This window comes from Paramormyrops kingsleyae, chromosome 16, assembly GCF_048594095.1.
Source record: "Paramormyrops kingsleyae isolate MSU_618 chromosome 16, PKINGS_0.4, whole genome shotgun sequence".
Taxonomy (NCBI): domain Eukaryota; kingdom Metazoa; phylum Chordata; class Actinopteri; order Osteoglossiformes; family Mormyridae; genus Paramormyrops; species Paramormyrops kingsleyae.
In genome coordinates, this window is record NC_132812.1 from 16,551,751 (window position 1) to 16,574,509 (window position 22,759).

The window sequence follows — 22,759 nt, forward strand, 5'->3', positions numbered from 1 at the left end:
TAAAATTTGGATGCAGCTAGTAAATAAATAAACTTGCATAGCAAACAGCTGCTCAGGAATGTTTCCCGTGGGCAGCTCTGTTTATTGCCTTTATCTGCTCTTAGAAGTGGCCATCATCACCCTCTGTTGTGCTTTCAGTGTCCGCTGTGGTTGGAAAACGCTGCCCCTTGTGACCCCTGGTCAAGAATGTCAATATTCATAAGTGCCAGAGACAACAGAGCAGGGCAAACTGCATCCTGAGTCTCCCAACGCTCATATAACTTCTTATGAGATTTTACTGAACGTATGAGAAAGGAAGGAAATGTTGATTTATCCACCCATGTCTCATAACGGCTTATTCAATACAGGGCAGTCTGGACACAAGGCAGAGACCAGTCTGGATATGACAGACATAACCATACACTATAGGACAGTGGTGGTTCTGGCATACTTGTGGGGATTGCAGTTTGCTAAGTCGGCGCCCCCTCAGAAGATGCCGCCCAGGGCAATTGCCAGGATCCGCCACTGACTATGGGTAATTTAAGGATGCCACATTCTCTAATTGCACGTCCTGGGACGCCGCATTATGACGTCAACCTGCAAACTTCGCACACAGTATTCTGATTACAATATATTGTACTTTAAAGACGGTTACATTGCATTGTTTTACTATATTTCATTCTTTAAAAATAAAGGTAACTTTGAACCACAGACCATATCCTAATGGAGGGGAGTTCAATGTTTTCATACAAATCCATTTTACTTTGTGTCCAAATAAACCAGGAGGTGCAGAAATGCCCTAATATTCCTTAAGGGCGGCTGCCGCAGCGCAGTTTGAGCTCGTTCTCCGCGCGCTCGCCTTCCCGCAGCCTTTCTGCGTGCGGGTCGCGCGCTTTCCCGCAGCGTCGGCGTATGCTGCAAAGAGCATCAGCATCCGCGGCAAGGCGAGACGGATCACCCCGCACCTGCCTCGCCAGTTCATTCGGCTGTGGGGCGCCCGAGCGGGCGAAATCACCTTTTTGCTCGTTGCCATATGCTGTAATCATCGTTATGCAATTTCATTTCTGACGGATCAGCCTGTTAGGTCTCCCGCCGCCGTGGGAACGCTAGAACACGAATATAAGTCATATGTCGAACACTGCCGTACATCCGGAGCACCTGCCGCTTTGCCTGAACGCAAAAAAGTGATGGAGCAGTGACTTAGTTTTCCCCTTCCGATTAGTCGCACCAAAATCTGCCACTAATGAATAGGGGCGTACTAGCATCTGTTTTTCCCGACTTAAAGTTCTCATAATATATGGTGTATATAAACCACCTGAATGACTAAGAAGCATACTGACTGCCATTGTATCACTCTAAGACAGTAATAATAAGAAGGACACAACCCTTTTTTTGTCGGATATAAAGACACAAGCAGAAAAGCAAGGTTATTCATTGATTGATTTATTCATTTATTTCAAAAATAGTTTGTAAGTAATCAACAGTTGCAATATAGTTCATAGATTGTCACATTCAAGCCCAAGGGCACAGGTTTGGTTTCAACACTGGTTGGAAACCCCCCCCCCCCCCCCCCATCTTACTCGCACCATATTGATAGGGACATGTCCCTACTGTCATACCAAAATCTACGCGCCCGTTCAAGCCAGGGGACAGAAAATTCAAATTCCCTGGCGTGATTTCAATAGACACTTTAATGTTTTAATTCTAGTCCACTTCCCACCTTAAACAGTGCTAAGCTTCTGAAAAACAAAATAGTTGTGGGATGAGTCACAAAGCGCTTCAACCCGCTTTTGCAACCCTTCCCTGTTCTGGAGCAAGGTCTCCATGGCCACTAAGCGGAGGACCCCACGGTGCTGACACGACCCGGGCAGAAGCTGTGGGAGGCTGGGCAGATAGTATAAGGGTTGTACTGGCTGTTGAGTCTGCATGTGACGCACCTCCAGCAGTGTGTGATGGCCATGCAGATATCAGGATGCGGGCAAGAGATGTATGCTCTCCTAGCTTACACTCACCTACTGTCAGCTTTAAGGATACACTCTGGGAGCCTCACCAGTACAAAAGAAAACATCCTTTCAAAATCCTGTTGACTGACTTCGAACATCATGTTTTCCCAGAGCAAATATGGCCTCTGGTTTATTTTGGGCAGGTAAGAAAATCTCTGTCAACAATTCAGGAGTTTGGGTCGACACCATGGCGAATTCTGAAGGACATTTTGGTCAAAACGTCATTTTTATCACGGGCATGATGTCTAAAAACGTACCTTACACACATTTTGGCACTTACACAAATGAGTCTTGCCACAGACACGTGTGTCTGTGTACGGACGTGATGATAATCCTCGGGCAGGAGTATATCCTGTATCGATGTCAGTTATGCCCAAAGCATACACACGTTCAAATGTAGACACCAGTTTGCTTAACTGCATGTCTTTGAAGTGAATGAAGAAACCCAGGTAACACAGGGATTATATGCAAACTCCCCACACAGAACCGAAGCAAGTACAGCAAACAGGAATATTTTCAGCAGAATAAACAGCAATCTTATGACAAAGAGAACCAAGAACCTCAGCGGGTTTCCAAGGATGGCTCACTGTGCGGAAGATCTTTTCTGTTAAACAAAACCAAGCAACTATATTCTTCAGAAAAGGCACATAGATTTAGGATTAGCAACATATTACCAACAAATATCAGCTAAAAGGCACATGGTGTTAGCATTACCAACATGTTTTAGTGATTCAAATGAAAGTAAATGTCGTGTCATTTCAAAAACCAAAAACAGAGAGACCGTTCCCCTCATCAAGGCAAGTCTGTGAGACAAGTTAGATGCAAACACTGTTCAGCAGACAACACTTGCTAAAGATTTAAGAAAAAGCTCAAATATAAAGGTGATAAAATAAAGTTAATAAAAATAAAGACTATTCTTTGTCACATCACGTTTTAGGTTCAAATACCAAAAATGCAACTGCTGTGTATCCACTGAGAAACTTGTGCTCCTTCTACCCATCCTTCCATCAACCAACCACTTATCCTGGTAAGGGCTGGGGGGGGGGGGTGCAGCACAGGGCACAAGGCTGGAGTACACCATGGATGGGAAATATAAATATATGTGATATAAATTCCGTTTATAAAACTTTTTTATATTGCATAAATTCTGAAAAGTTCTGAGTTTCTTCAGTTTGCTTGCGGTTCATAAGGGACACTGGGGATGAGGCCATGTGTTTAAAATGAGACTGTTTTAATGTTCCTGTGTGCATATATGTATTTAAAAATACTAAAAGTCCAAACACATTTCATGGCCAAGCTATTTGGTGTAAACATATAATGTTTGTGCTCAAAAACCTCAGCACGTCAGAACCCTTTCGCATTACACATTTTGGGTATTAATTTTTTAGGGTAAAGAATGTTATGAGACATATATTTACAGCTTGAATGCAAGCAACATGGTTATTTTATCCAAAGTAAATAACTGAATCTTGGGGGCAATGTCTATAAGGACCACACACAAAATGGAAAAAATAAGTATACAGAGTAGAATAAGGCAGTTTAAATACACTAATCTGTGAAAACACTGCAACCCTGCATTGAATATGCAGTTATAGAAGAGGGATGGATACATTTTCTATGGTATCTTAAGCTTATTACAGAAGCAGAAAACTGCTAAAATACAAAGATGACTTAAAAAGGACTCAAACACAAAATCATGCCAAGAAACTTTTTGCATGTGTAGCAGGCTTGCATGCACTAGGAACAGTAGGAGCTATACGTTTGGAGTGATTTAACTTCTGTCAGGGACACTCAGATTAACACAGGACTCACAAGGGGCTAGATGACACTGTTGCAAAAGGAGGAAAGAAATGGTAAACAGCATCCCATCCATCCATCCATCCATTATCTATACCACTTAATCCATCTAAACAGCATCCCTTATCTGGAAAAACTCACCACAACAACAAACATCCTTAAAGAAGCAGACAGAATGCAGGATATTCTGGGTAAATGCTGTCAATAAGGCTACCAGAAGTCAACACAAGCCAGATGGCACCTCATAAAACATCGCCATGTTTCCAACTAATTCAGGGACAGCATCTCTCTACAATGAGAAGAAGATAAAGAGGAAGAACCCCACAACACATATTAAAAACAGAAATATGTTAAGAATCACCTTGGTTGTCCAAGGTTCATACAACATCGCACTGAGGATCTCCTCCTCCACTGCTTTTGGTTGATCTTTCTCAATGTTATCCGTGTTTCCACAAAACCATTCTGTCTTCTTCTTGCACTTCCCCCTCTCCCCACTACTTCTGACACATTCTGAGCTGTCTTGGCCCACCGTTCCCACGTGACCATTTTCTGGCTGTTCCAGGGGTGCAGAAACCTGGTGGTTAGAGACCAGTGGGGTGTCAAAAGCAGGAGCAGGCAGCTTGAGGTCTGACCTGTTGGGGCACAACTCTATCTGAACATCTCCTTGCGCCGGCTGTTTGTGGCAGCTGTCATCACTGTTGCAGTAGACCTGTTTATTGCTAGTTTTCTCCTTATTTTTAATGCACCATTCTGCTTTATGGCGTAGGCCCCACAGAGTGGTGCTGTGGATCTGCTCTTTGCTTGGTGGTGGAGTGCACAAACTGACTACCACTGCCACCAATCCCGATATCCAGAATAGGACGGCTGCCACATACATGAAGTGGAAATGAGCAATGAAGGCCGGCCTCTCATCTGTCTGATTACAGCACGGTTCCTTGTAGATGAATGCAAGGGCCAAACGCATAACCCCCAAAACAGAGCCGGTCACCCCTCCCCAGAAGGCACCAGTCTCATTACAGCGTTTCCAAAATACCCCCAGGAGGAAAAGGGCTGCAATCGGTGGGGTGAGGTAGTCAGACACCTCCTGAATGTACAGGTACATCTGTCCGCCATGCATCTCGACAATGACAGGGACCCACATGATGCCAATGGCTACCATCAACACCACAAAGAGCCGGCCAACCATCACCAGCTCCTGAGGCGATGCGCTCCTCCTCAGCATCTTGTAGATGTCGAGAGTAAAGATGGTGCTGGCACTATTGAAGACAGAGTCCAGATCGCTCATCAGAGCCGCGATCATCACGGCCATCATAAGGCCTCGAAGGCCCACGGGCATGATGTTCATGACCAGCCGAGGATAGGCGATGTTGGAGCATCCGGCTTGATTGCCACACACCTGCATGCAGTGTTCAGGGCTGATGCAAACAATCTCATCAGTGAAGAGGACCCGAGAAATCATTCCAGGCATTACAATGATAAACATGGGCAAGATCTTCAAAAATCCCGCCATCAGAGTCGAACCTTTGGCGTGAGCAATGTTCTTGGCAGCTAGCACCCTCTGAACGATGACTTGATCCGTACACCAGTACCAGATAGATGCTGGCATCTGGCCCAGGAGGAAGCCGGGCCAGGGAACATCCTCGTCTGAAGGGCCACGCAGCAGCTTGAAAGCCAGCGGTTTGGGATGGATGTCGCACGTGTTGGTATACGTCAAGTTAGTGCTCGCCAGGATGGCGCTGACATTTGGAGTGGCCTGCATATACTTCATCTTCAAACCCTCCATGCCTCCGACTTTGACCATGCTCATGACGCTAAGGATGACGGCTCCAATGATCATGAGGGTGGCCTGAAAGGTGTCTGTATAGATGACAGCCACCAGCCCCCCTGTTACTGTCAGCAGGGCGGTCATACTGATCAGAAGGATCACAGACAAGTACAGGTTCCAGCCCATAGACTCCTGAATGAATAGGGCACCTGCATATAGGTCCACAGATAGCTTGGTAAAGATATAAAGGACCAACGAGAGAGCGGCAAAATAGACTTTGAGTCGACTGCCACCATAACGCTTTGAGAGATACTCCGGCATAGTATACAACCCCGAGCTGATGTATACCGGGATGAAGACCCAGCCCAGGAGCTGCAGGAGGAACACTGCGTTGAATTCCCAGGCACCAGGTGCGTACCCGCTCATTGCCCCAGATCCCGCCAAGCCAATAAAATGCTCACTGCCAATATTACTAACAAACAGAGATGCCCCTATGGCGACCCAATTCATGGACCGTCCGGCGAGAAAGTATCCCCTCACTGTACTCCGGTTTGCCTTCCGCATAGCTAACAAGCCAATGGACAAAACAAGCACGAAATAGAGAGTCACAACGACAATGTCAGCTGCCTGCAGAGCGGATGCCATTTTAAATGGATTTTTAACGACTAAGTCGGAAAAATGCAAGAGACAGTTCAGGGCTAGTTTGTGTCCTCTGCCCTGTGATTTAATGGCTGGATGTAAACAATAGTATCCACCAGCAGGGAGAATTCAGTTTGCACAATCCACTGTCCGATTAGCTTGCGTGTTAGATGTTTTAGGAAATGCTGCACAAAAAACAAACAAACAAAAAAACTATATTTTAAATCTTGAAAGACAGAAAAACTATTAGGTGCATTGCTGATGATAGGAAATTAATTACAACAAAACAGCCAAAAAAATGTTATATGACAGATATGTAATTTTTTTTTAAAAAACAACAGAAAATTTTGAAATTTGTGTACACTTTTACTGAACAAAGTGAAACTAGAAAAACTTCACAGATGATCATTTTACGAAGTACAGATAAAAAATAGCTCTCACAGAATCAGGAGAGAGAAGGCTGTAGGAGTGCCTTACAGCTCAGTATGTGTGTACACCAGAAGAACTATTATTAGGGAAAGCGGGGCATCTACATTTAAACTTTTCTGCGGTACCCCGCACAGTAAAAACCTTCCACTAAAGGAAAATTCCAGTTGAGCTATTTAACTTATTTCAGTTTATTAATGTACTTACAGTAAAATACGGTACAAGGTGCAACTGTTCTTGGTTTGTCAATGACAACCAAACAATATAACTACGTGCACATATTAATAATAATAATAATAATTATTATTATTAATACTATATTCTTCGGGTGCTATATAAGTGCATTTTAAGGCAATCACCTACCTTATTTAGAGTTTTGAGTTCCTGAGCTTGAGTTTTTTAAACACACTTCTCCTCCAAACTATCCATAACTGTAAAAATATCTAGAAGCAATGCTCAGATTCTCGACATATTTACTTTAAAAAAAATACTATTAACCGTTAGTACATTACACTGCCCACACAGGTATGACTTTAAAGCCATGCCACTTTTTGTTAGCGATGCTCATTCAATGAAAATAAACAGAAAAGCTATTTGAGCTGTACATAAGGTTGACCTTGTCTCTGCTCGCCCCTCGGAGCCTCCATCCAGCTGCATGAAGTGAGTCTCAGTTCAACATCACGCAGGTCTGCTGTTGAAATTCAACACCTCCTTTTTAAAAATTGCATTTCAATTCAGCCGAGCACACGAGACCGGCGTGTTTATCACGCCCACTTGCTTACTACTTTTATCACAAGTATAAAAACGCTGTGACTATAACAGATATAATGAATTTATGGTGTGTGTGTGTGTGTGTGTGTGTATGTGCATACAAACACACACACACACACGCTACCCGTTTCTACATATGAGAAGAAATGATTAATTCTCGAAAATAGAATATCCGGCAGTTACGTGTGGGTTATTGACTAACAGTTCATTATACGGCAGTTACTTTATTTGAACGACTCCGGTATAACAACAACATCCCAAAGCAACTGCAAAAGAGTTGTAGGATTTTTTTATTATTAGAGTTCATCACGTCAAGCACACATTTCCCATAATGCACCTGTGGCGTTAATGTTTGGAAAAACTACGACACCCATCGTTCTATGCGTTCTCGTGACGCTACATCCGTTCATGCGCACTCAGTTTGACCTACACAGTTTCTGGAGATCATGGCTGCGGTAGGGTTGAGCCAGCAGGTATGACATTCATTAAACCTTTTTAATTGCGTTTCTTTGGTGTTCACTGTTATGTATTTTGTGTGAAGGCTACACATTACTCAGTACATTTGAAATAATTTCATGTATGTATTTAAGTATGCTAAGTACGGTTTCTAAATAATGGAAAAGGCCTTGCGTTCTTTGCCGGGACGGATATATTATGCGCCTGTATGACCATTTCCCCCCAAGTCGCTAACGTATTTGTCATTGAACTTCCAAAGGCAATTAATAAAAATGGGTTATTTTTCTAAACTTTATTTAATCATACAACCAAAATGTTGCTTCAGAAGTGCATCTCTCGATCAAGATTATGCATAATTCCGCAGTCCAGCTGTAGCCAAAACGGCTCATAAAAGAATCATGCAAATCATTTGGCGTCTAGTATAACAGTACCCACGTATGAGGTAGTGGACATAACTGATTTGGTGCACAAAAGGCAACATGACCTTAATGCCCATACCTCCTTCTGTGCATAATATAGGTTGACTTTGTGGGTACTGGGGTAAATATGTCAAAGCTTTTGGTTCAATGCCATACCGTTAAATCGCGTTGAAACAAATTTGTTACATATGTTTGTCATCCAATTTCACGTTATTACTGGACAAGCAGCAATTAACTAATACATATTTTTCTTTATCTCTCCACTAGGTGCGCCAGTTCAGCACTACAGTCATTCGACCTGTAGCCAAGTTAGTCAAGGTAATTTAACTTGGTTTGCTACACTGTATCTCATTTAAAATATCACCAGTTGTTGTCCTTTCATCACTGAACAGATTTTGATTCATCACCTTCAAATGCTAGCTTAAGATTTCAGTTTGATCTGAAAATTCTCCGCATGCATTTGTATAGCTTGTATAAATGTTGTGTTGGTAACCTGGAGCGGTGCATGCCCTAGATAATGGCCTGTTCTCCCCATAGCCCCCCATTCAAGTGTACGGAGTGGAGGGCCGCTATGCAACTGCACTGTTCTCAGCTGCCAGCAAGCAGAAGAAGCTGGATCAGGTGGAGCAGGAGCTGGGGCGTGTGTCTGTAAGGAGCAACCAGTCACCTGTTACACTGAGAGGGCCTCATGATCTAGGATGCCTAATTTCGTGCCAAATCCACCATGTTGACATGAGAATGTTTTAAATGCCATTTTCCTGGGCAGTTAGCCTCTTGGGATATTTAAAATTATAATAAACCATCATATAGAACCAAGAATCTGGAGTGCACGTTTTTCCCTTCTGATCTCAACACAGAACTGCAGTTTGCGGTTCCTCTGTTCCGTAACATGTGTGCTTCTGTGCATTTCAGCTGTACAGCAAGTTATGCAGCCAAAGCAGAAATGCAGACTGCATACTCAGTGTTCTTTGTATGCCAGGTCAGTGAGTGTTTGTATAAAGATCAGCTTCTCTTTCCCGCAGACCTTGATCAAGGACCCCAGATTGTCCGGCATTGTTATGAACCCCCACGTGAAGCGCAACATCAAGCAGAAGACCTTCAACGACGCACTGACCAAGGAGAAGCTCTCGCCCATCACCATCAACCTCATCAGTGAGTTCGTTGGGGCATCAGTGAGCCGTCATTAGTTCTGATACCACAGAGCACAGGGTTGGGCATTTCCTTCACGGCTGGAGGTGACTCACTGTCCCTGTGTCTATCTTTAAGATGTCCTAGCAGAAAATGGCCGCCTGACCCTGACTGCTGATGTCATTGCCGCCTTCGGGAAGATGATGAGTGCCCACCGTGGGGAAGTCATCTGCTCAGTCACTACTGCCCAGGTAGGTTCCCTCTCCTCTGCCTGCCCCTAGCTGTGACTGATACACATGCTAGCATGACACAAATGGACATGTTAATATAGACCAGGGCTATTCAGTCACGGTCCTCTAGGTCTGCTGATTTTCCAGCCTTCCTGTACCTGTGAGTCAGGTGTGAAGCCTCTGTGGCCAATCAGAATCAGTAATTATTAAAGTAACTGCTTGGGAGAACTGAAAACACGGCCTGGATTTGGAATCAAGGTCCAGATTTGAAGAGCCCTGACACAGACAATCCCTTGTATTTAACTCAGCCCCTGGATGAGGCCAACCTTGCAGAGCTGAAGACCGCACTTAATGGGTTCCTGCAGAAGGGTGAGATGCTCAAGCTGGAAACTAAGGTAGGAAAGCAGAAGGTGGAAGAAATTTCCTGGCAGCTGACTCCATTAGTGAATGGTCCCTAGGCTTTAATGCACCATGTTACAGTAGCTTTCTGCTTATGCCGGTTGTTTATTCGTGGATTGTGGCTCCTGGACAGTATTATAAATTAAGCTATTAAATTATCACAGCTGTTGACCCTTCAAAATTTGGGAAAACACTTGTAGGAGGGAAATCCTGATGGCTTTAAAAGCGTTCAAGTTAAAGTTGATGTACTTTCCACAGAGCGATTCTTCCATTTTGGGCGGAATGATCGTCAGCATTGGGGACAAGTACGTTGACATGTCCACAAAGACCAAGATCCAGAAGCTGACCAATATTATGAAAGAGACTTAAGTCCTGTGGACTCATTAGTTGGAATGTTGGGGATCAGTGCTTTACAAGGCCTGGATTGTCGTAAAAAAAGTGTACCTGTGTTCATAACAACTTTAATAAATATTCTGTAATGTGGAACTCTTGTGGTATGGATGTAAGTGTCCTTTATTCACATTGTTGAATATATAGCTTGTCTGCTGGGAGTTAGTTGTCTTGTAGGGTTGTTTACTGCTACATTAATCCCAAAACTCCCTTAGACTCAGAACCTGAAAGAAAAAAAAGTATGAAATAGGAATTGTAATACATTTCTGGGTTAGATGTTTGTCTTAACATGCTAATGGTAATAGTATAAAGATCATTATGTTTGGTATAATTAGATAAGCTGTTCATTCCATGCTTAGTGCTCAATCAACAATGTCTGTTCCTAATAATCAGTGTAGATGTGGGACAAATTGTGTGACGTTGAATGGACAAGCTCGGGCTTAGAAATTACTTGCTTTAATGAGATTGTACACTGTGGTTCTATAGGTTACAGTACTGAAAATCTTTCATACAGTGGATATGAGACAGTATATAAAGCACGTCCAAAGACACTCGATATTGGGACAAGGAAAGGAGAAACGATGAAATGCACTAAGAAATTACCTAAATTGCACGGAATACAAATGTTAAAACAAGGGATTAAGAACCCATGGTTTTGACAGGGCTATAGATGTTTCTAGTAATTCTGGCAATCTGAGAACATTGTTACCAGATGTTTATTTAGACCAATTTGGGGCATTACATGTTCTTGCAAAGAAGTGTCTACATACCTATAAATATACAAATACACCCCAACAAAATCTTACAATTTTCACATATGTAAACTTTAATTTCAAATGGACATGGGTTGACTATCTGTAATTTAAATATTAAAGATGCGTTCGAACATTTACACATATCATGGTTCCATGTTACACTTCTTAGGCCTTGTTTAGAAGAGTAATTGTCTGTAGACATGGGTTAGGACTAGCTCTTTATTCATGAGAGAAAAGTCCCTCCTTCATAATGGATGGCACTCTGGAATGGTGACTTCATGCTGTACACAGAGCCTAAGAGGAATGAGCAGTGACCAAGGTCGGGAAGCACTGTACCTAAACCTAAACCAAACCTGAGAACAGCCAACTCCATCCTTGCAGCTTCCCAGGACTGCAGGGCTGTGACTGGGCAACATAGTCGATCAAGTGTCTCCTTGCTACATAATACACATTTTCACTCATCAAAGTTAATTAAAAAAGAAAATGAGCTACTGTGCCAGTCTATCCATGCTTAGAACAAAGCAACATTAAGTCTTTCTGTGACAGCGTAGGCCTTGGAGACACGATGTCTTTGTCGCAGTGTAAAAAAGAAATTGAGCAGAAATAATTGAATGCAGACCATATTTGCAAAGTGATACAGGTGACGTTGCCAACTCAACTGAAATACAAGACCCAGGAGTTAGCAGGCCTCAGTGTGGACAGGGTCCATTTAATACTTATTTTTTATATAACGGTTTGGTTACAGTAGTATAGGTTGCTACAGTGTCCTACATTACCAAGCCACTAAAGGCATAGGCAGACATGGGCCCTATTATTTTACACTCTGCATGTAGTTTAACGGAACAACTTCAGGGATGGAGACAGTAACAATAGAATGCAAAACTAATAAATAAAAATGGGAAACAGGACAAGGACACACTGAATGGGTACCGTATTAGGCAAGGCGAGGTGCCAAAGCTGCTGTTCCCTTTCTTCTTTTTAATTCTACGAAAGTTTGTTTCTCAGACAAATTAAGTCCTCACCAAAAGCCAGGTGTCGTAAAATTTTAACGTGTGACGAAAAAAAAAATATCCGTTAAATACAACCCCCCCCTCCCCCCCTCAGTAAACATTTACAACTTCTGATATGGATACTACTAAAATCAGTCAAGGCTATATCTGATTTAAACTCTTGAAGTTCTTAGATAAATTAAAAGACAACAAAGAAATCTATATTCCACAGTTACTAACAGTGCAGTCGAAATAGGACATTTTCAGGACGCTGCCTAAACTGAACTTTGCCACAAAAATATCGTGTGTGATGTAAACTCTCTGGTACATATCAGTCATATTATCACACTGTAAATTACTGTATATCGTAATTTGCAGAAACAAATGAAAAACTACAAAATATATACAATATATTTTTATAATGCAAATGTATAAATACATTTGAAAGAAGGTACTGATTTGGGAGTACTCCTAAAATTGATACCACCAATGATCAGATCTCTTTTCTAAACTCCTTTTTTGTAGAAACTCAGATTATTTATTCTACAGTGCAGTCCATATATGGTAAAAGCAATATACATATATAAACATAAGCTTGGAAAACAAGTCTTCAACAAGCACAACATGTCTAACTTTTTTGGATTGCCTTTACATAGAACTAAAACAAAAACCAGTCTACCATGGGTATGCATCCAATGACATGATGTATAAACCACATTCTCAAACTAGCATCATTCTCAAAGTATCTGAATCTCACTTATGCAAAGCAATTGCTTGTTATGAATTGTATCGTTGTAACGTGTCTGACGCACCCGCACTGATCATTATGTAAAAATAATGACTTCAGTACTCAGTACTCAAGTAAATATATTGATCCATTCTGGAGTCATATGACCACTGTTCATACCATAGGCTAATCTGTTCAACCACTCTGTACATCGGACATACACACTACAATACAAAAACATTCTGAAACTCTTCAAAGATTATTTAAGGATGACACTTTTTCCCTATAAAGTCTGACACTTGAGGGTCTTTCCTTTCCCTACAGCCATGCACAAATCACATGAATGAAGTTTTCTGCTCCTTATCGAGTGTGCTCTACTGAAGACTCAAAACACAGAACCCCCCTACCCTAATTCCATATGGCACACAGGCTTCCAAACTTGAGGGTGATATTCAAATAAATATAAATGTTTCATGTGACCTTATACATCCATTGGTGGGCAATGACAGAAAAACAAATTTTTCAATTACTCATATACTTTTTAAATAAATATTTTCATGTCTATAATAGACCCGAACACTTTAATGTTTGGGACAGTTGGCAGAAAAGAACTGTACACCTGATCAAGAAAATTAAGAAAACTTCAAAAATTCCTTCACATACTGAAAGAGTTCACAGAATCCTTCCTATGTGATCCTTCTGTTATGTCAATGTAAAAGTAACAGTAATATTAAAATAATGATAACAGTATCATGTGGAAACACAAAGAACCAAATGCTCTTAGAAAAAACACGCAAACACACAAACATCTTGGGTGGATATAGCATCTAGCAATCCAGACCTGCAAGCTGCATTATTGGGGGGGGGGGGGTTAACTACGGCTCATCAAAGAGCTGCAGGTCCAAACGCACTACGATCTCGCCCGTCGGGACCTCGTGCAACAGCAGCCGCTTGGTGATTGGACCCTTCAAACCCTGGTCCTTCTTAATGTCTGCCAGCCGGATCTCTGTCCTGCCCAGGAAGTCTGTGAATAGATACGTTCAAAAGCAATCAACAGCTTTCATTAGGGTTCCAGAATGTTCCAACGACAGTTGATATGTCACACGCTACATGTATGGCCCCTAGCATGAACTGACCGTCAGGGGAGAACTGGTCCCTCTCAAAGACGGTCACACATAACACATCCTGCTCCAGGTCCTTGATGAAGAACTGACAGTTCGAGTTCCATTTGGGGTTCAGTGTGTCCTGCAGTGTCTTAGTGATGTGGCACTGGGACCCCATCGTCACTTCACAGTATGGGTTACTCTTCCCTGGAACATAATCAGAATCAGAAGACCTTGTACCAGAGCGATTCAGAGCAATATTGGATCCCAATATCATAGGGTAACACTGTAAGGTCACTGCAGGTACTTAAACCAACCACCTTCCAGTTACAAAGGTATATCATTAAATGCCTCTTTCATTACTCTAAGATGACCATGTATCTACTGTTCATTACTCTGGCTATCACCTACAAGAGGCTGGGAGTACATCTAGTAGTAAGTAACACTACACTAGTAGTAAGTAGTAAGTATGTCTTACCATGAGAACGGCAGGGTTTTAGCTCAATACCTTCCACTATGTTGACCATCAGCCTTCCAATGCCAGTTGCCCTCTGAGATCGTACTGCAGATAAGAGACGCGTAGGTCAGGGAAAAGCCATACTGGGCGAGAAGGCTACCTTCTGACACCTAAAGCTATGCTGGAAGTTCCACTAATCAATGACACCAGAGACTTCCTATAAGGGATATTTCCGTGTGTATGGAGGCTAGGTGTCTACCAAGATACGCCTTCTCTCTTTTCTTCTTGTCCGTCTCAATGTAAAGCTCTGAAGCAGCCTTGATCTTCTGCACCCAAGCAGTCCTGCAAAAGCATACAGGCATCATTTGCATGCTGTGACCCTTCTGCACTGCATTCTTAATGCATTATTTTTTTGTATCTTTTTTTACAGATGGGTATTGCGTGAGATGGTTCCCTACATGGGATAGTTCCTAATCCATTCAGTAAATGTCAGGGTTGATGGACCGGTGCTGTGTTCAGTACAGGGTGTTTATAGGCAAGGAAAACCCTGCAAATGCTGGTAACTACCTCTCGTTGATGCTCTCTGCCCTGAGCGTGTAGACCCTGTCAATGTGGGAGATGTGAAAGATGGGCTCGTCTCCAGAGGGGTCTGTGGGTAACTTCACCAGTACCTCATTCAGGAAGATAGGCTGCACAAAAATCATAGTTTAACAATACACTTAGCTTACACTGTATACATAGTTTAGTAGTATAAATTCTGGTTCTACATGTGGGATGGGTAAAGGTCATGTGAAGTCAAATGCTGAAGAATACACTTCCTATGCATAAATATAGTACCAATAAGCTGATATAATTACTGGGGACTTCCAACATACAAATTACATTATCCAATTAAATAGATACAGTGGCACCTAAACCCACAGCTAGTTAAAGCTAAGTAAGCACTTAAATTTGGACGTGAAAATACCCACCCCCTCTACTAATACCAATTACTGCAAACCCCCAGCTTTCCACACTGCCAGTAAATGTCTATAAGCCTCTCCACCCACTCACGGTCTTGTACATCCTGTACTGAAGATGTGACTTGGGGCTGAAGACTTTGTCTGAACCGGAGGAGCCAAGGGGCTTGATGATCTGCGTGAGCAGCAGGAAGTCGTTGAATAAGAAGCCATAGAGCTCCTTGTTGCTCTTTGACTTGTAGAGTTTTCCGCTGTGGAGGAACTTCCGAGGGCCCAGGCAGTTGGTCACGGAATTGAACACCAGTTGCTTGGGGAAAGATGGTGGCAGCATTTATTATTAATTAAAAAGCATATTGACAGCTTGCTTTGTTTCATGTAGTTCATCTGTTTGTCAGTGAAGTAGAGGATTTCTGGAAAGGTGGTCTAGTCCTGACCAGAGAGGCTGCTAAGCCCATATATATTATAGTTGTATGAAATACTAATTAAACAGAACAAATATAAAAATGATAGTACAGCCTTTCCCCAGGTTACGATGGGATTACGTTCCGATAAACCTATCGTAAAATGAAAATATGGTAAGACAAAATGCATTTTAATACCCTACACCTAAACCAACAAACACCATAGCCTAGCCTAGCCTACCATAAACATGCTTAGAACACTTAAATTAGCCCACAGTTGGGCAAAATCATTAACAGAAAACCTATTTTATAATAAAGTGTTGAATATCTCATGTAATTTATTGAATAATGTATTGAGAGTGAAAAACATTTACCCATCGTAAAGTCGAAATATCGTAACACAGACCATCATGACCCTGCATGACCAGTTAATGACTCTATATTAGACGATATAGAGATGAAAGGCTTTTATAATCTCAGGCGCAGAGCCTGCAGATGGTCACGTCTGCGAGTATGGCGTGATCAAACGAGTATACCTCAGACAGCCCCTCACACTGAACGTGTCCCTGGATCCACTCCAGGCGGTCCGAGTTCTCCTTCTCCCGCACCCCCTCGTTGACCTGGGAGCAGAGCTCTTCGGCCTTCTCCAAAGCCTGCTTCAGGTGACTGTGATCTGGGTGGTTCTCTGGAGTATTTTCCAAGATCTGAGGGGGCCACGGGCACAAAGATACAGGGTCATTTAGTAGCTTAATCTCAACGTTTGGGGACAAATCATTTGATCGTCTATAACAAGTAGAAAAATAATATAATAATATTTTGATCAGGAAATAACCAAATTGTTTAACAATTTCACTAGTTACCCATACAGCTAGCTAATTCTCACAGTGTTTGCAATCCTGTAGTAACTATGCTCTACTTTATAATAGAGCTGTAGATCTATTATCCTGCAGAATTTCCAGAGAGAAGAGGGAGCTATGTTTGCATGTACTTATATGGTCTTAATCAGTATAACGTGACATGAATAGAACTGAACAAAGTACAACAGAAACTTCTAGACCTTGCAATCCCGACCAGTATAAGGATAGAGGGAACATGCAACAAGGGCATAAGTCACACTGAGGAAACATGATACGGACAGCAGAGTGGCAGCCAGCGGCGGCACGGCATGAGGGCACGTACGTTCTTGATGATGAGGGGGTAGCGGGTGACCCTCTGCATGGGCTTCAGCAGGAAGCTGGACAAAGGCATGCCCTTGCAACGTGGGTCCATGGCCAGCCGCTGAAAAGGAGGACGGAGAGTGGTTTCAGCAGGTCAGTCCAATTGCCCAGCCGTGTTTGCTCGCCTCAGGGGACCCGTTACCTTGACAAAGTCCTTAAATTCGGGCACCTCATCAGTCTTCTGCTGGATGATGGCGGCGCCGTTGAGCTGGCAGCTGCAGAAGCGGATATAGGGCTGCATGTGGGGTAGCTGCGAGGTGAGGATGTCACCGATCATCTTCACCGGCATGCGTTCGCCTGACATCTTCTTACGCACCCGCAGAGCCCTGGGGGAGGGAGTCAGGAACAGGTTGGTGACTGGGGGGGGGGGGGTCAGAGTACTGATAACCCGAGAGTGGGGTTACTTTTAGAGCATCATTAAGAATGACGGAGCATTTTTTGGATGCAGTGATAAACTATCCTGTGAAAATCACCTACAAATAATGTAATGCAAACTTAAGTAATAAAAAGCATGAATTATATCCATGTTATTTTTAACAAAAATGTGATTTTTAAGCAAGGCAAACAATACTGACTCACTGAGTGTCCTGCCATTTGAAATTTGCCAGTAAACTGGATTTTTATGCTGTACATCATTAGCAGCATAAGCAAAATCTCAACGTGCATCGCAAGGCAAAAAATGTGTCATGAGCTGAGTAGGTTTCAGCAATTTATAAAAAAAATATCTGAGTCTTTCAAAAGCAAATACACAAGTGGACATGGATTTATGCTCTCAGGGAGATGAAAGTCAAAATGACCAATAGACTATACTGACGTTCTTTGGAATCATCGGTAGTTATTAACAGTTAACAATAGTAGTCTTTTTGGATAGATAATCATAAAATCTCTTCTGAGTCACTGCGAAACATAACGCTGTTTTTCTTAGACAAAAACTATAGGCATAGACACACTGCATTACCACCAGTAACCAGAGGGGGTGCTGAAGTACCCTCAATCACCCTACTACTATAGGCAGGGGCATGCTGCCCTACAGTATTCTGACACTACATTACCACCAGCAACCAGAGGGGGTGCTGAAGTACCCTCAGTCACCCTACTACTATAGGCAGGGGCATGCTGCCCTACAGTATTCTGACACTGCAGTACCACCAGCAACCAGAGGGGGTGCTGAAGTACCCTCAGTCACCCTACTACTATAGGCAGGGGCATGCTGCTCTACAGTATTCTGACACTGCAGTACCACCAGCAACCAGAGCGGGTACATACTATACCTAGCACTAGGGATGGCACGGTTCATGAAAAAAAACCGAACCGTTCGGTTCGCTTGTCTCGGTTCGGAGCATGCATGCGTCGCACGGTTCGACGGTTCATGACATGCGCAATGTAGCCTCGTGCCCCGTATATGACGTCAGTGTGTTTCCCTTTCGCGCGAAAGAATAGGCTATATAGTTTGTCCGTAGTGATTCACGCACAGCAGCCCAATTTCCAGCGCTACTGCTAGGATTTTACCTTACAGTTCTAGAAAACTTTCAACACCTAAAACAACTGATAAAGTTCCTCTGACGCAACTTGACAAATGTTTTTAGCTCAATACAAACTGAGGTCAACCACAACGAAGAGGACCGGCAATTGCGCGATCAAATGAAGTGTAATCTGATTTTCCACTTGGGCAGGGGCGGGGGAGGAGGGCGGGGGTGCATACTTCAGCAACTTGACGTTGCACATAATTAGCTCCTTCCAGTTAACGAAGATCATGGCTACTTCCTTCTCAGTCAGCAGCTCGGACTCCAGAAGCGGCTTCTGGAAGACCTGAGGCAATAAAAGCAGGGTATTAAAGTTTAATCGGTGTTTCAAAGGCTGTGTACGAGGGGAGATCAGCACATTTTCACCTCCAGTGCAGATGAATTATCATTCGTTTCTTGAGAAAATGCATGTATAAGCATGTTCTTTATACATACGTTATTGCACATTAGTGAGAACCGTACATGCTGGCTAGGAAAAATTCATCCATCCATCTTTCATGACCACTTATCCTGAACAACTGCATGGTGAGCCTGGAGCCTAGCAGGCACTGGGCACTGGGCACTGGCAGGGACACCCTGGAATGGGAAGCCAGTCCACTACAAGCCACAGACACAATCGCAGTGTGGATAAAGTCACAACTGCAGGTGTTTGAACTCTGAGGTGAAAGAGAAACACATGGAGAATATGAAAACCTAACCTTCAACGAGCCCCACCCCACCCCCACCCCCACCCCCTCCACCCCCAACTCCATAAGAAAAGTCCTCCAGGAAATGATATACATGGTTTTGCTTAAGAACATACACTCACTTCACTGTAGACCTTTTATAGAAAAGTAAAAGTTCCGATCCTTAGAAACACATTTTCTACTGGGTTGGGGGATTTCCAATTGCATGTGTAATCAACTTCAAAAATGGCCATAACACCTGAGTAAAACATGCTTCCTCTATGGCAGGAAACAGGCTGTTATTAATACGGTGCCTGACAATCTGTAAAAACAAAAGAAGACATTTTTGCCCTTAATCGGCTGATTAGTTTTTGTTAAATGCTGACTTGAACAAATGCCTAATTAGCCTGATTTACTCTCTTATTCTCTGTGTGGATCTCAAAAGGAGCTTTCATGTGTGTGCAGATCTGACTTAATCAAAGAACAGAGCTCAGGGCTGCACACTGTCGCATAGTGCCCCCCCCCGATGCTCACCCACCTCTGTGACCAGCTGCAGGTCGCTGACATAGTTTTCCTCAGTGACGATGAGCTCATGGGTGTAGCCCTGTCTCTTCCTCTCCGTGGGGGTCAGCATGTCCAGGAGGTGCAGGTCAGCACACCCTGCAGACAGGACAGCGGGATGCGTTTAGTCATCCTCTGCGGATCAACTTACCCACAGCTGGTCATCAACCATCACCAAGGTAAAACTAGACTTCAGACAGATTTGTTTTATTGCTAAAATTATAACATTTTAACTTCAGTTACATCTGATCACATTGACTGAATTTTAAATTCATGCATTATTTGCTTTGACTTGATGGAGAACGATATGTACTGGGATATGTACTGGGATATGTACTGGATAGCAGAGCATTACCATGTACATATCGGTCACAGGGTCTGGGATTCCTCGAGCTGATGATTCCCTCTTGACACCCAGACCCAGATCATTCAAACAAGTGCAAACATATACACTAACAGTCCTCCATGACGACAAAAAGCCAGATCAAACCATGCCAGGCCATGTTAATAGTATAAAATGTAACTGAAAACCCATTTAACAGTTTGGATACAAGCTACAGTCCTATGCATCATCTGCTGACACGAAAAGACAACAGTGGATTATGTTTTAAGAGAAAAATAGAGTACCCAAATGATTAATGCTTTGCTTTGTATCTCACCTAAAACAAAACAGACCAATGGCAACCATGTTGAGTTCAGTTACCATGTTTTTCAGTGACGTGAAATACAGATCTCAAAACCCACTGCAACTGCTTAAAGAAACACACACACAAACACACATCAGGTCCACAATTGATACTGAGTCTTTTAATGGTTATGTACACATTTTTCTTAATAAAGATTTTGCTACAGTCATTTTAAAGCTGAGTTGTTTGTATATATTTTTATATGCTTTACATTCATTTCCCACTAACGGCTTCCTTGGCGAAGTGCAACGTAATAGAGACTCCCTCTCATTCCCTACCTCCCAGATTGCCCATGTGCATCTTAGAAAGAGATAAATAATCACTTTCTTAATGTAGGATGGCGTGCACTTTAACTGCCAACCAGGACCGTGTTATATGGACCAACATTCAAGCCGCTTTTTTAATGTCCCAAGGTTCTCCACAACTTCAAGTGCGACCAATCAACGTCTGAGCAGCGTACCACTGTACGGTCAACAAAAAAAAGAAAAAACAAATACAGTATATGTGCCATATATAGAAAGACTTACTGTAACAGAAACAGAAAAATAATACTGCTATCAGAAAGGAGAAAATGACAAGACATGGTATCTGTCCTGTTCCATCTCTTCTAATTACTTGTCATGGTCTTGGGGGTTAAGGTGTGTTAAGCAGCTGTGTTAAGCAGCTGTGTTTTGAGTTTCAGCCTCATCAAACTCCATCAAGTCTCATTTGAGTTTGCAGAGAGAAAACATACAGCCTCCCTACAGCGTTTTATTGCAGTAAGGACTGTTACGAGTTGTGTTATTTTTACATTACAGTTTTAGTTACAGGTTAAAAAAAAATATATATATATATATATATATATATATATATATATATATAAAATTAAATGAACAAATAAAACTTGCTGATCCAAGTGGTTTGTGACAGTCGGTACCAATCACTCATTCTCTCTAAATACTTCATTTTCATATGGACAAAAACCACACTATATTTAACACATATATTTAAAAACATGATCTAATACATTTTCATACAATTATAAAAAATAGCCTATGTCATCAGTGACCTAGGATGCAAAGTTCTGTCTGTTGTGATTCAATAATAATTTTGAAATTGATCAAAAAGAAATCAATAATAATAAAACATATGTAAACCTCCAGCTGATTCATAAGACAGCCTCAGCCAATTATGGACATCATAATATTGTCATATGACCAAAACAAATAATCTGAAAAAACATTCTGGGGGTTTAACAGCGAGAGGGTAAGCACACATCATTTACACATATTGTAATTTTACCCTGTACTGGTCACATCGTTTAGTTCGACAAACCAATATTTATTTCATCGTAAGAGAAAAAGGTAAGCAACAACACAGGATGTCAGAGAAGTCAGAGTCACAAGAAATGTGAGAACAAGTGAGTCATGTGACCCCCCTATGTGGTCACGTATCTGCTGCTATGATTGGTTCCAGGGGGGGCAGGAAAGAGTGAGCAGAGGAACATTGATAACCCAAGTGTGACCCCCACCCCAGTCCCACAGGCGTGATTCTCCATCCTCTTACAGAGCCAAGTACTTCACATCCCTTCAGCAGCCGACCGATGCACCGTCGCAAAACAAGCAGTTATACGGGTGTGATTCCCCAATTACGCATAAAACATTTCTCATCGCATGCAGCATTTATTGGTTGATAGTGGGTCTTTCTGTGGAGCTACAGGCAAGGGGGGAAGCTGGGAGAGGCTGTTAGTCAGGATGGATGAGGAAGTTGACATCCAATAGAGGCCTCAGGGCCTTTCGTCCGCATTGCTGTCCCAAGTTCAAGGACATAAAAATGGCGATTTCCCAAAAAGCAACAGTGATAGCAGCACCACCACAAGAGGGAGAGGTTAAAAAAAACATTAGTGCTCAGAAAGCCACAAAAAGACCCACTATCCAGATTCATTTATTAGTACTCATTTGTTATCATTTAAAACAAGTTAAAAATTGTCTTCGATTTAAAAATAAAAATAAAAAAATCAAATTAAGGATGTTTGTAGGATTTGCGTGCATCTATCGCTTAAAGAAAAAAATGAGAGGTGTTCTTCCAGCCAGAGGGCCAGGGGCCAATCATGCAGGGGCCACATGATCAGAGGCTGCATCTCCCATCATCCCTCGGGGCAGTGTTTAGGGGATAGTGGGTCTCTTTGAGGACTTTCAAGGCTGAGTGGGATATGGGCAACATATGATTCCTAGAAAGAGGAGGAAAACACAGCACATAAGCAAAAAACCTACAAAATAAAAAGGAAACAAAACAACATTTAGTCGGAGAAATGAAAGGAGATCTCAGACACCAC

The 22,759-nt window shown here is 42.4% G+C and overlaps 3 protein-coding genes across 7 annotated transcripts in view; 1 reads left to right on the forward strand and 2 right to left on the reverse strand.

The window, feature by feature from the left end:
- Window positions 1-3,069: 3,069 nt before the first annotated feature.
- LOC111852672 (sodium/myo-inositol cotransporter-like) lies at window positions 3,070-7,452 on the reverse strand. Its single transcript, XM_023828841.2, has 2 exons — window positions 6,973-7,452; window positions 3,070-6,368 (listed from the first exon to the last, which is right to left on the reverse strand). The coding sequence occupies exon 2, from the start codon at window positions 6,187-6,189 to the stop codon at window positions 4,069-4,071; it is 2,121 nt and encodes a 706-aa protein (XP_023684609.1). The 5' UTR covers window positions 6,190-6,368; window positions 6,973-7,452; the 3' UTR covers window positions 3,070-4,068.
- A 336-nt stretch (window positions 7,453-7,788) lies between these two features.
- atp5po (ATP synthase peripheral stalk subunit OSCP) lies at window positions 7,789-10,498 on the forward strand. The gene is given in 8 exon segments (XM_023828842.2): window positions 7,789-7,809; window positions 7,812-7,853; window positions 8,523-8,573; window positions 8,793-8,903; window positions 9,278-9,407; window positions 9,522-9,634; window positions 9,922-10,008; window positions 10,271-10,498. Coding segments are annotated over 8 exon segments (666 nt in total). The 3' UTR covers window positions 10,382-10,498.
- Window positions 10,499-10,842: 344 nt separating this feature from the next.
- LOC111852675 (intersectin-1-like) overlaps window positions 10,843-22,759 on the reverse strand; it is a 47,914-nt gene continuing 35,997 nt past the window's right edge. For all 5 annotated transcript variants that reach the window (XM_072700666.1, XM_072700665.1, XM_072700663.1 and 2 more), the window contains 11 exons: window positions 19,737-19,858; window positions 18,713-18,819; window positions 17,153-17,336; window positions 16,973-17,071; window positions 16,330-16,497; window positions 15,487-15,699; window positions 15,001-15,122; window positions 14,693-14,775; window positions 14,455-14,538; window positions 14,010-14,183; window positions 10,843-13,897 (listed from right to left, as the gene is read on the reverse strand). In XM_072700666.1, the coding sequence (XP_072556767.1) occupies window positions 13,749-13,897; window positions 14,010-14,183; window positions 14,455-14,538; window positions 14,693-14,775; window positions 15,001-15,122; window positions 15,487-15,699; window positions 16,330-16,497; window positions 16,973-17,071; window positions 17,153-17,336; window positions 18,713-18,819; window positions 19,737-19,858 (1,505 nt within the window). In that variant the 3' untranslated portion in view covers window positions 10,843-13,748. The remainder of the gene's footprint in view (window positions 13,898-14,009; window positions 14,184-14,454; window positions 14,539-14,692; window positions 14,776-15,000; window positions 15,123-15,486; window positions 15,700-16,329; window positions 16,498-16,972; window positions 17,072-17,152; window positions 17,337-18,712; window positions 18,820-19,736; window positions 19,859-22,759) is intronic.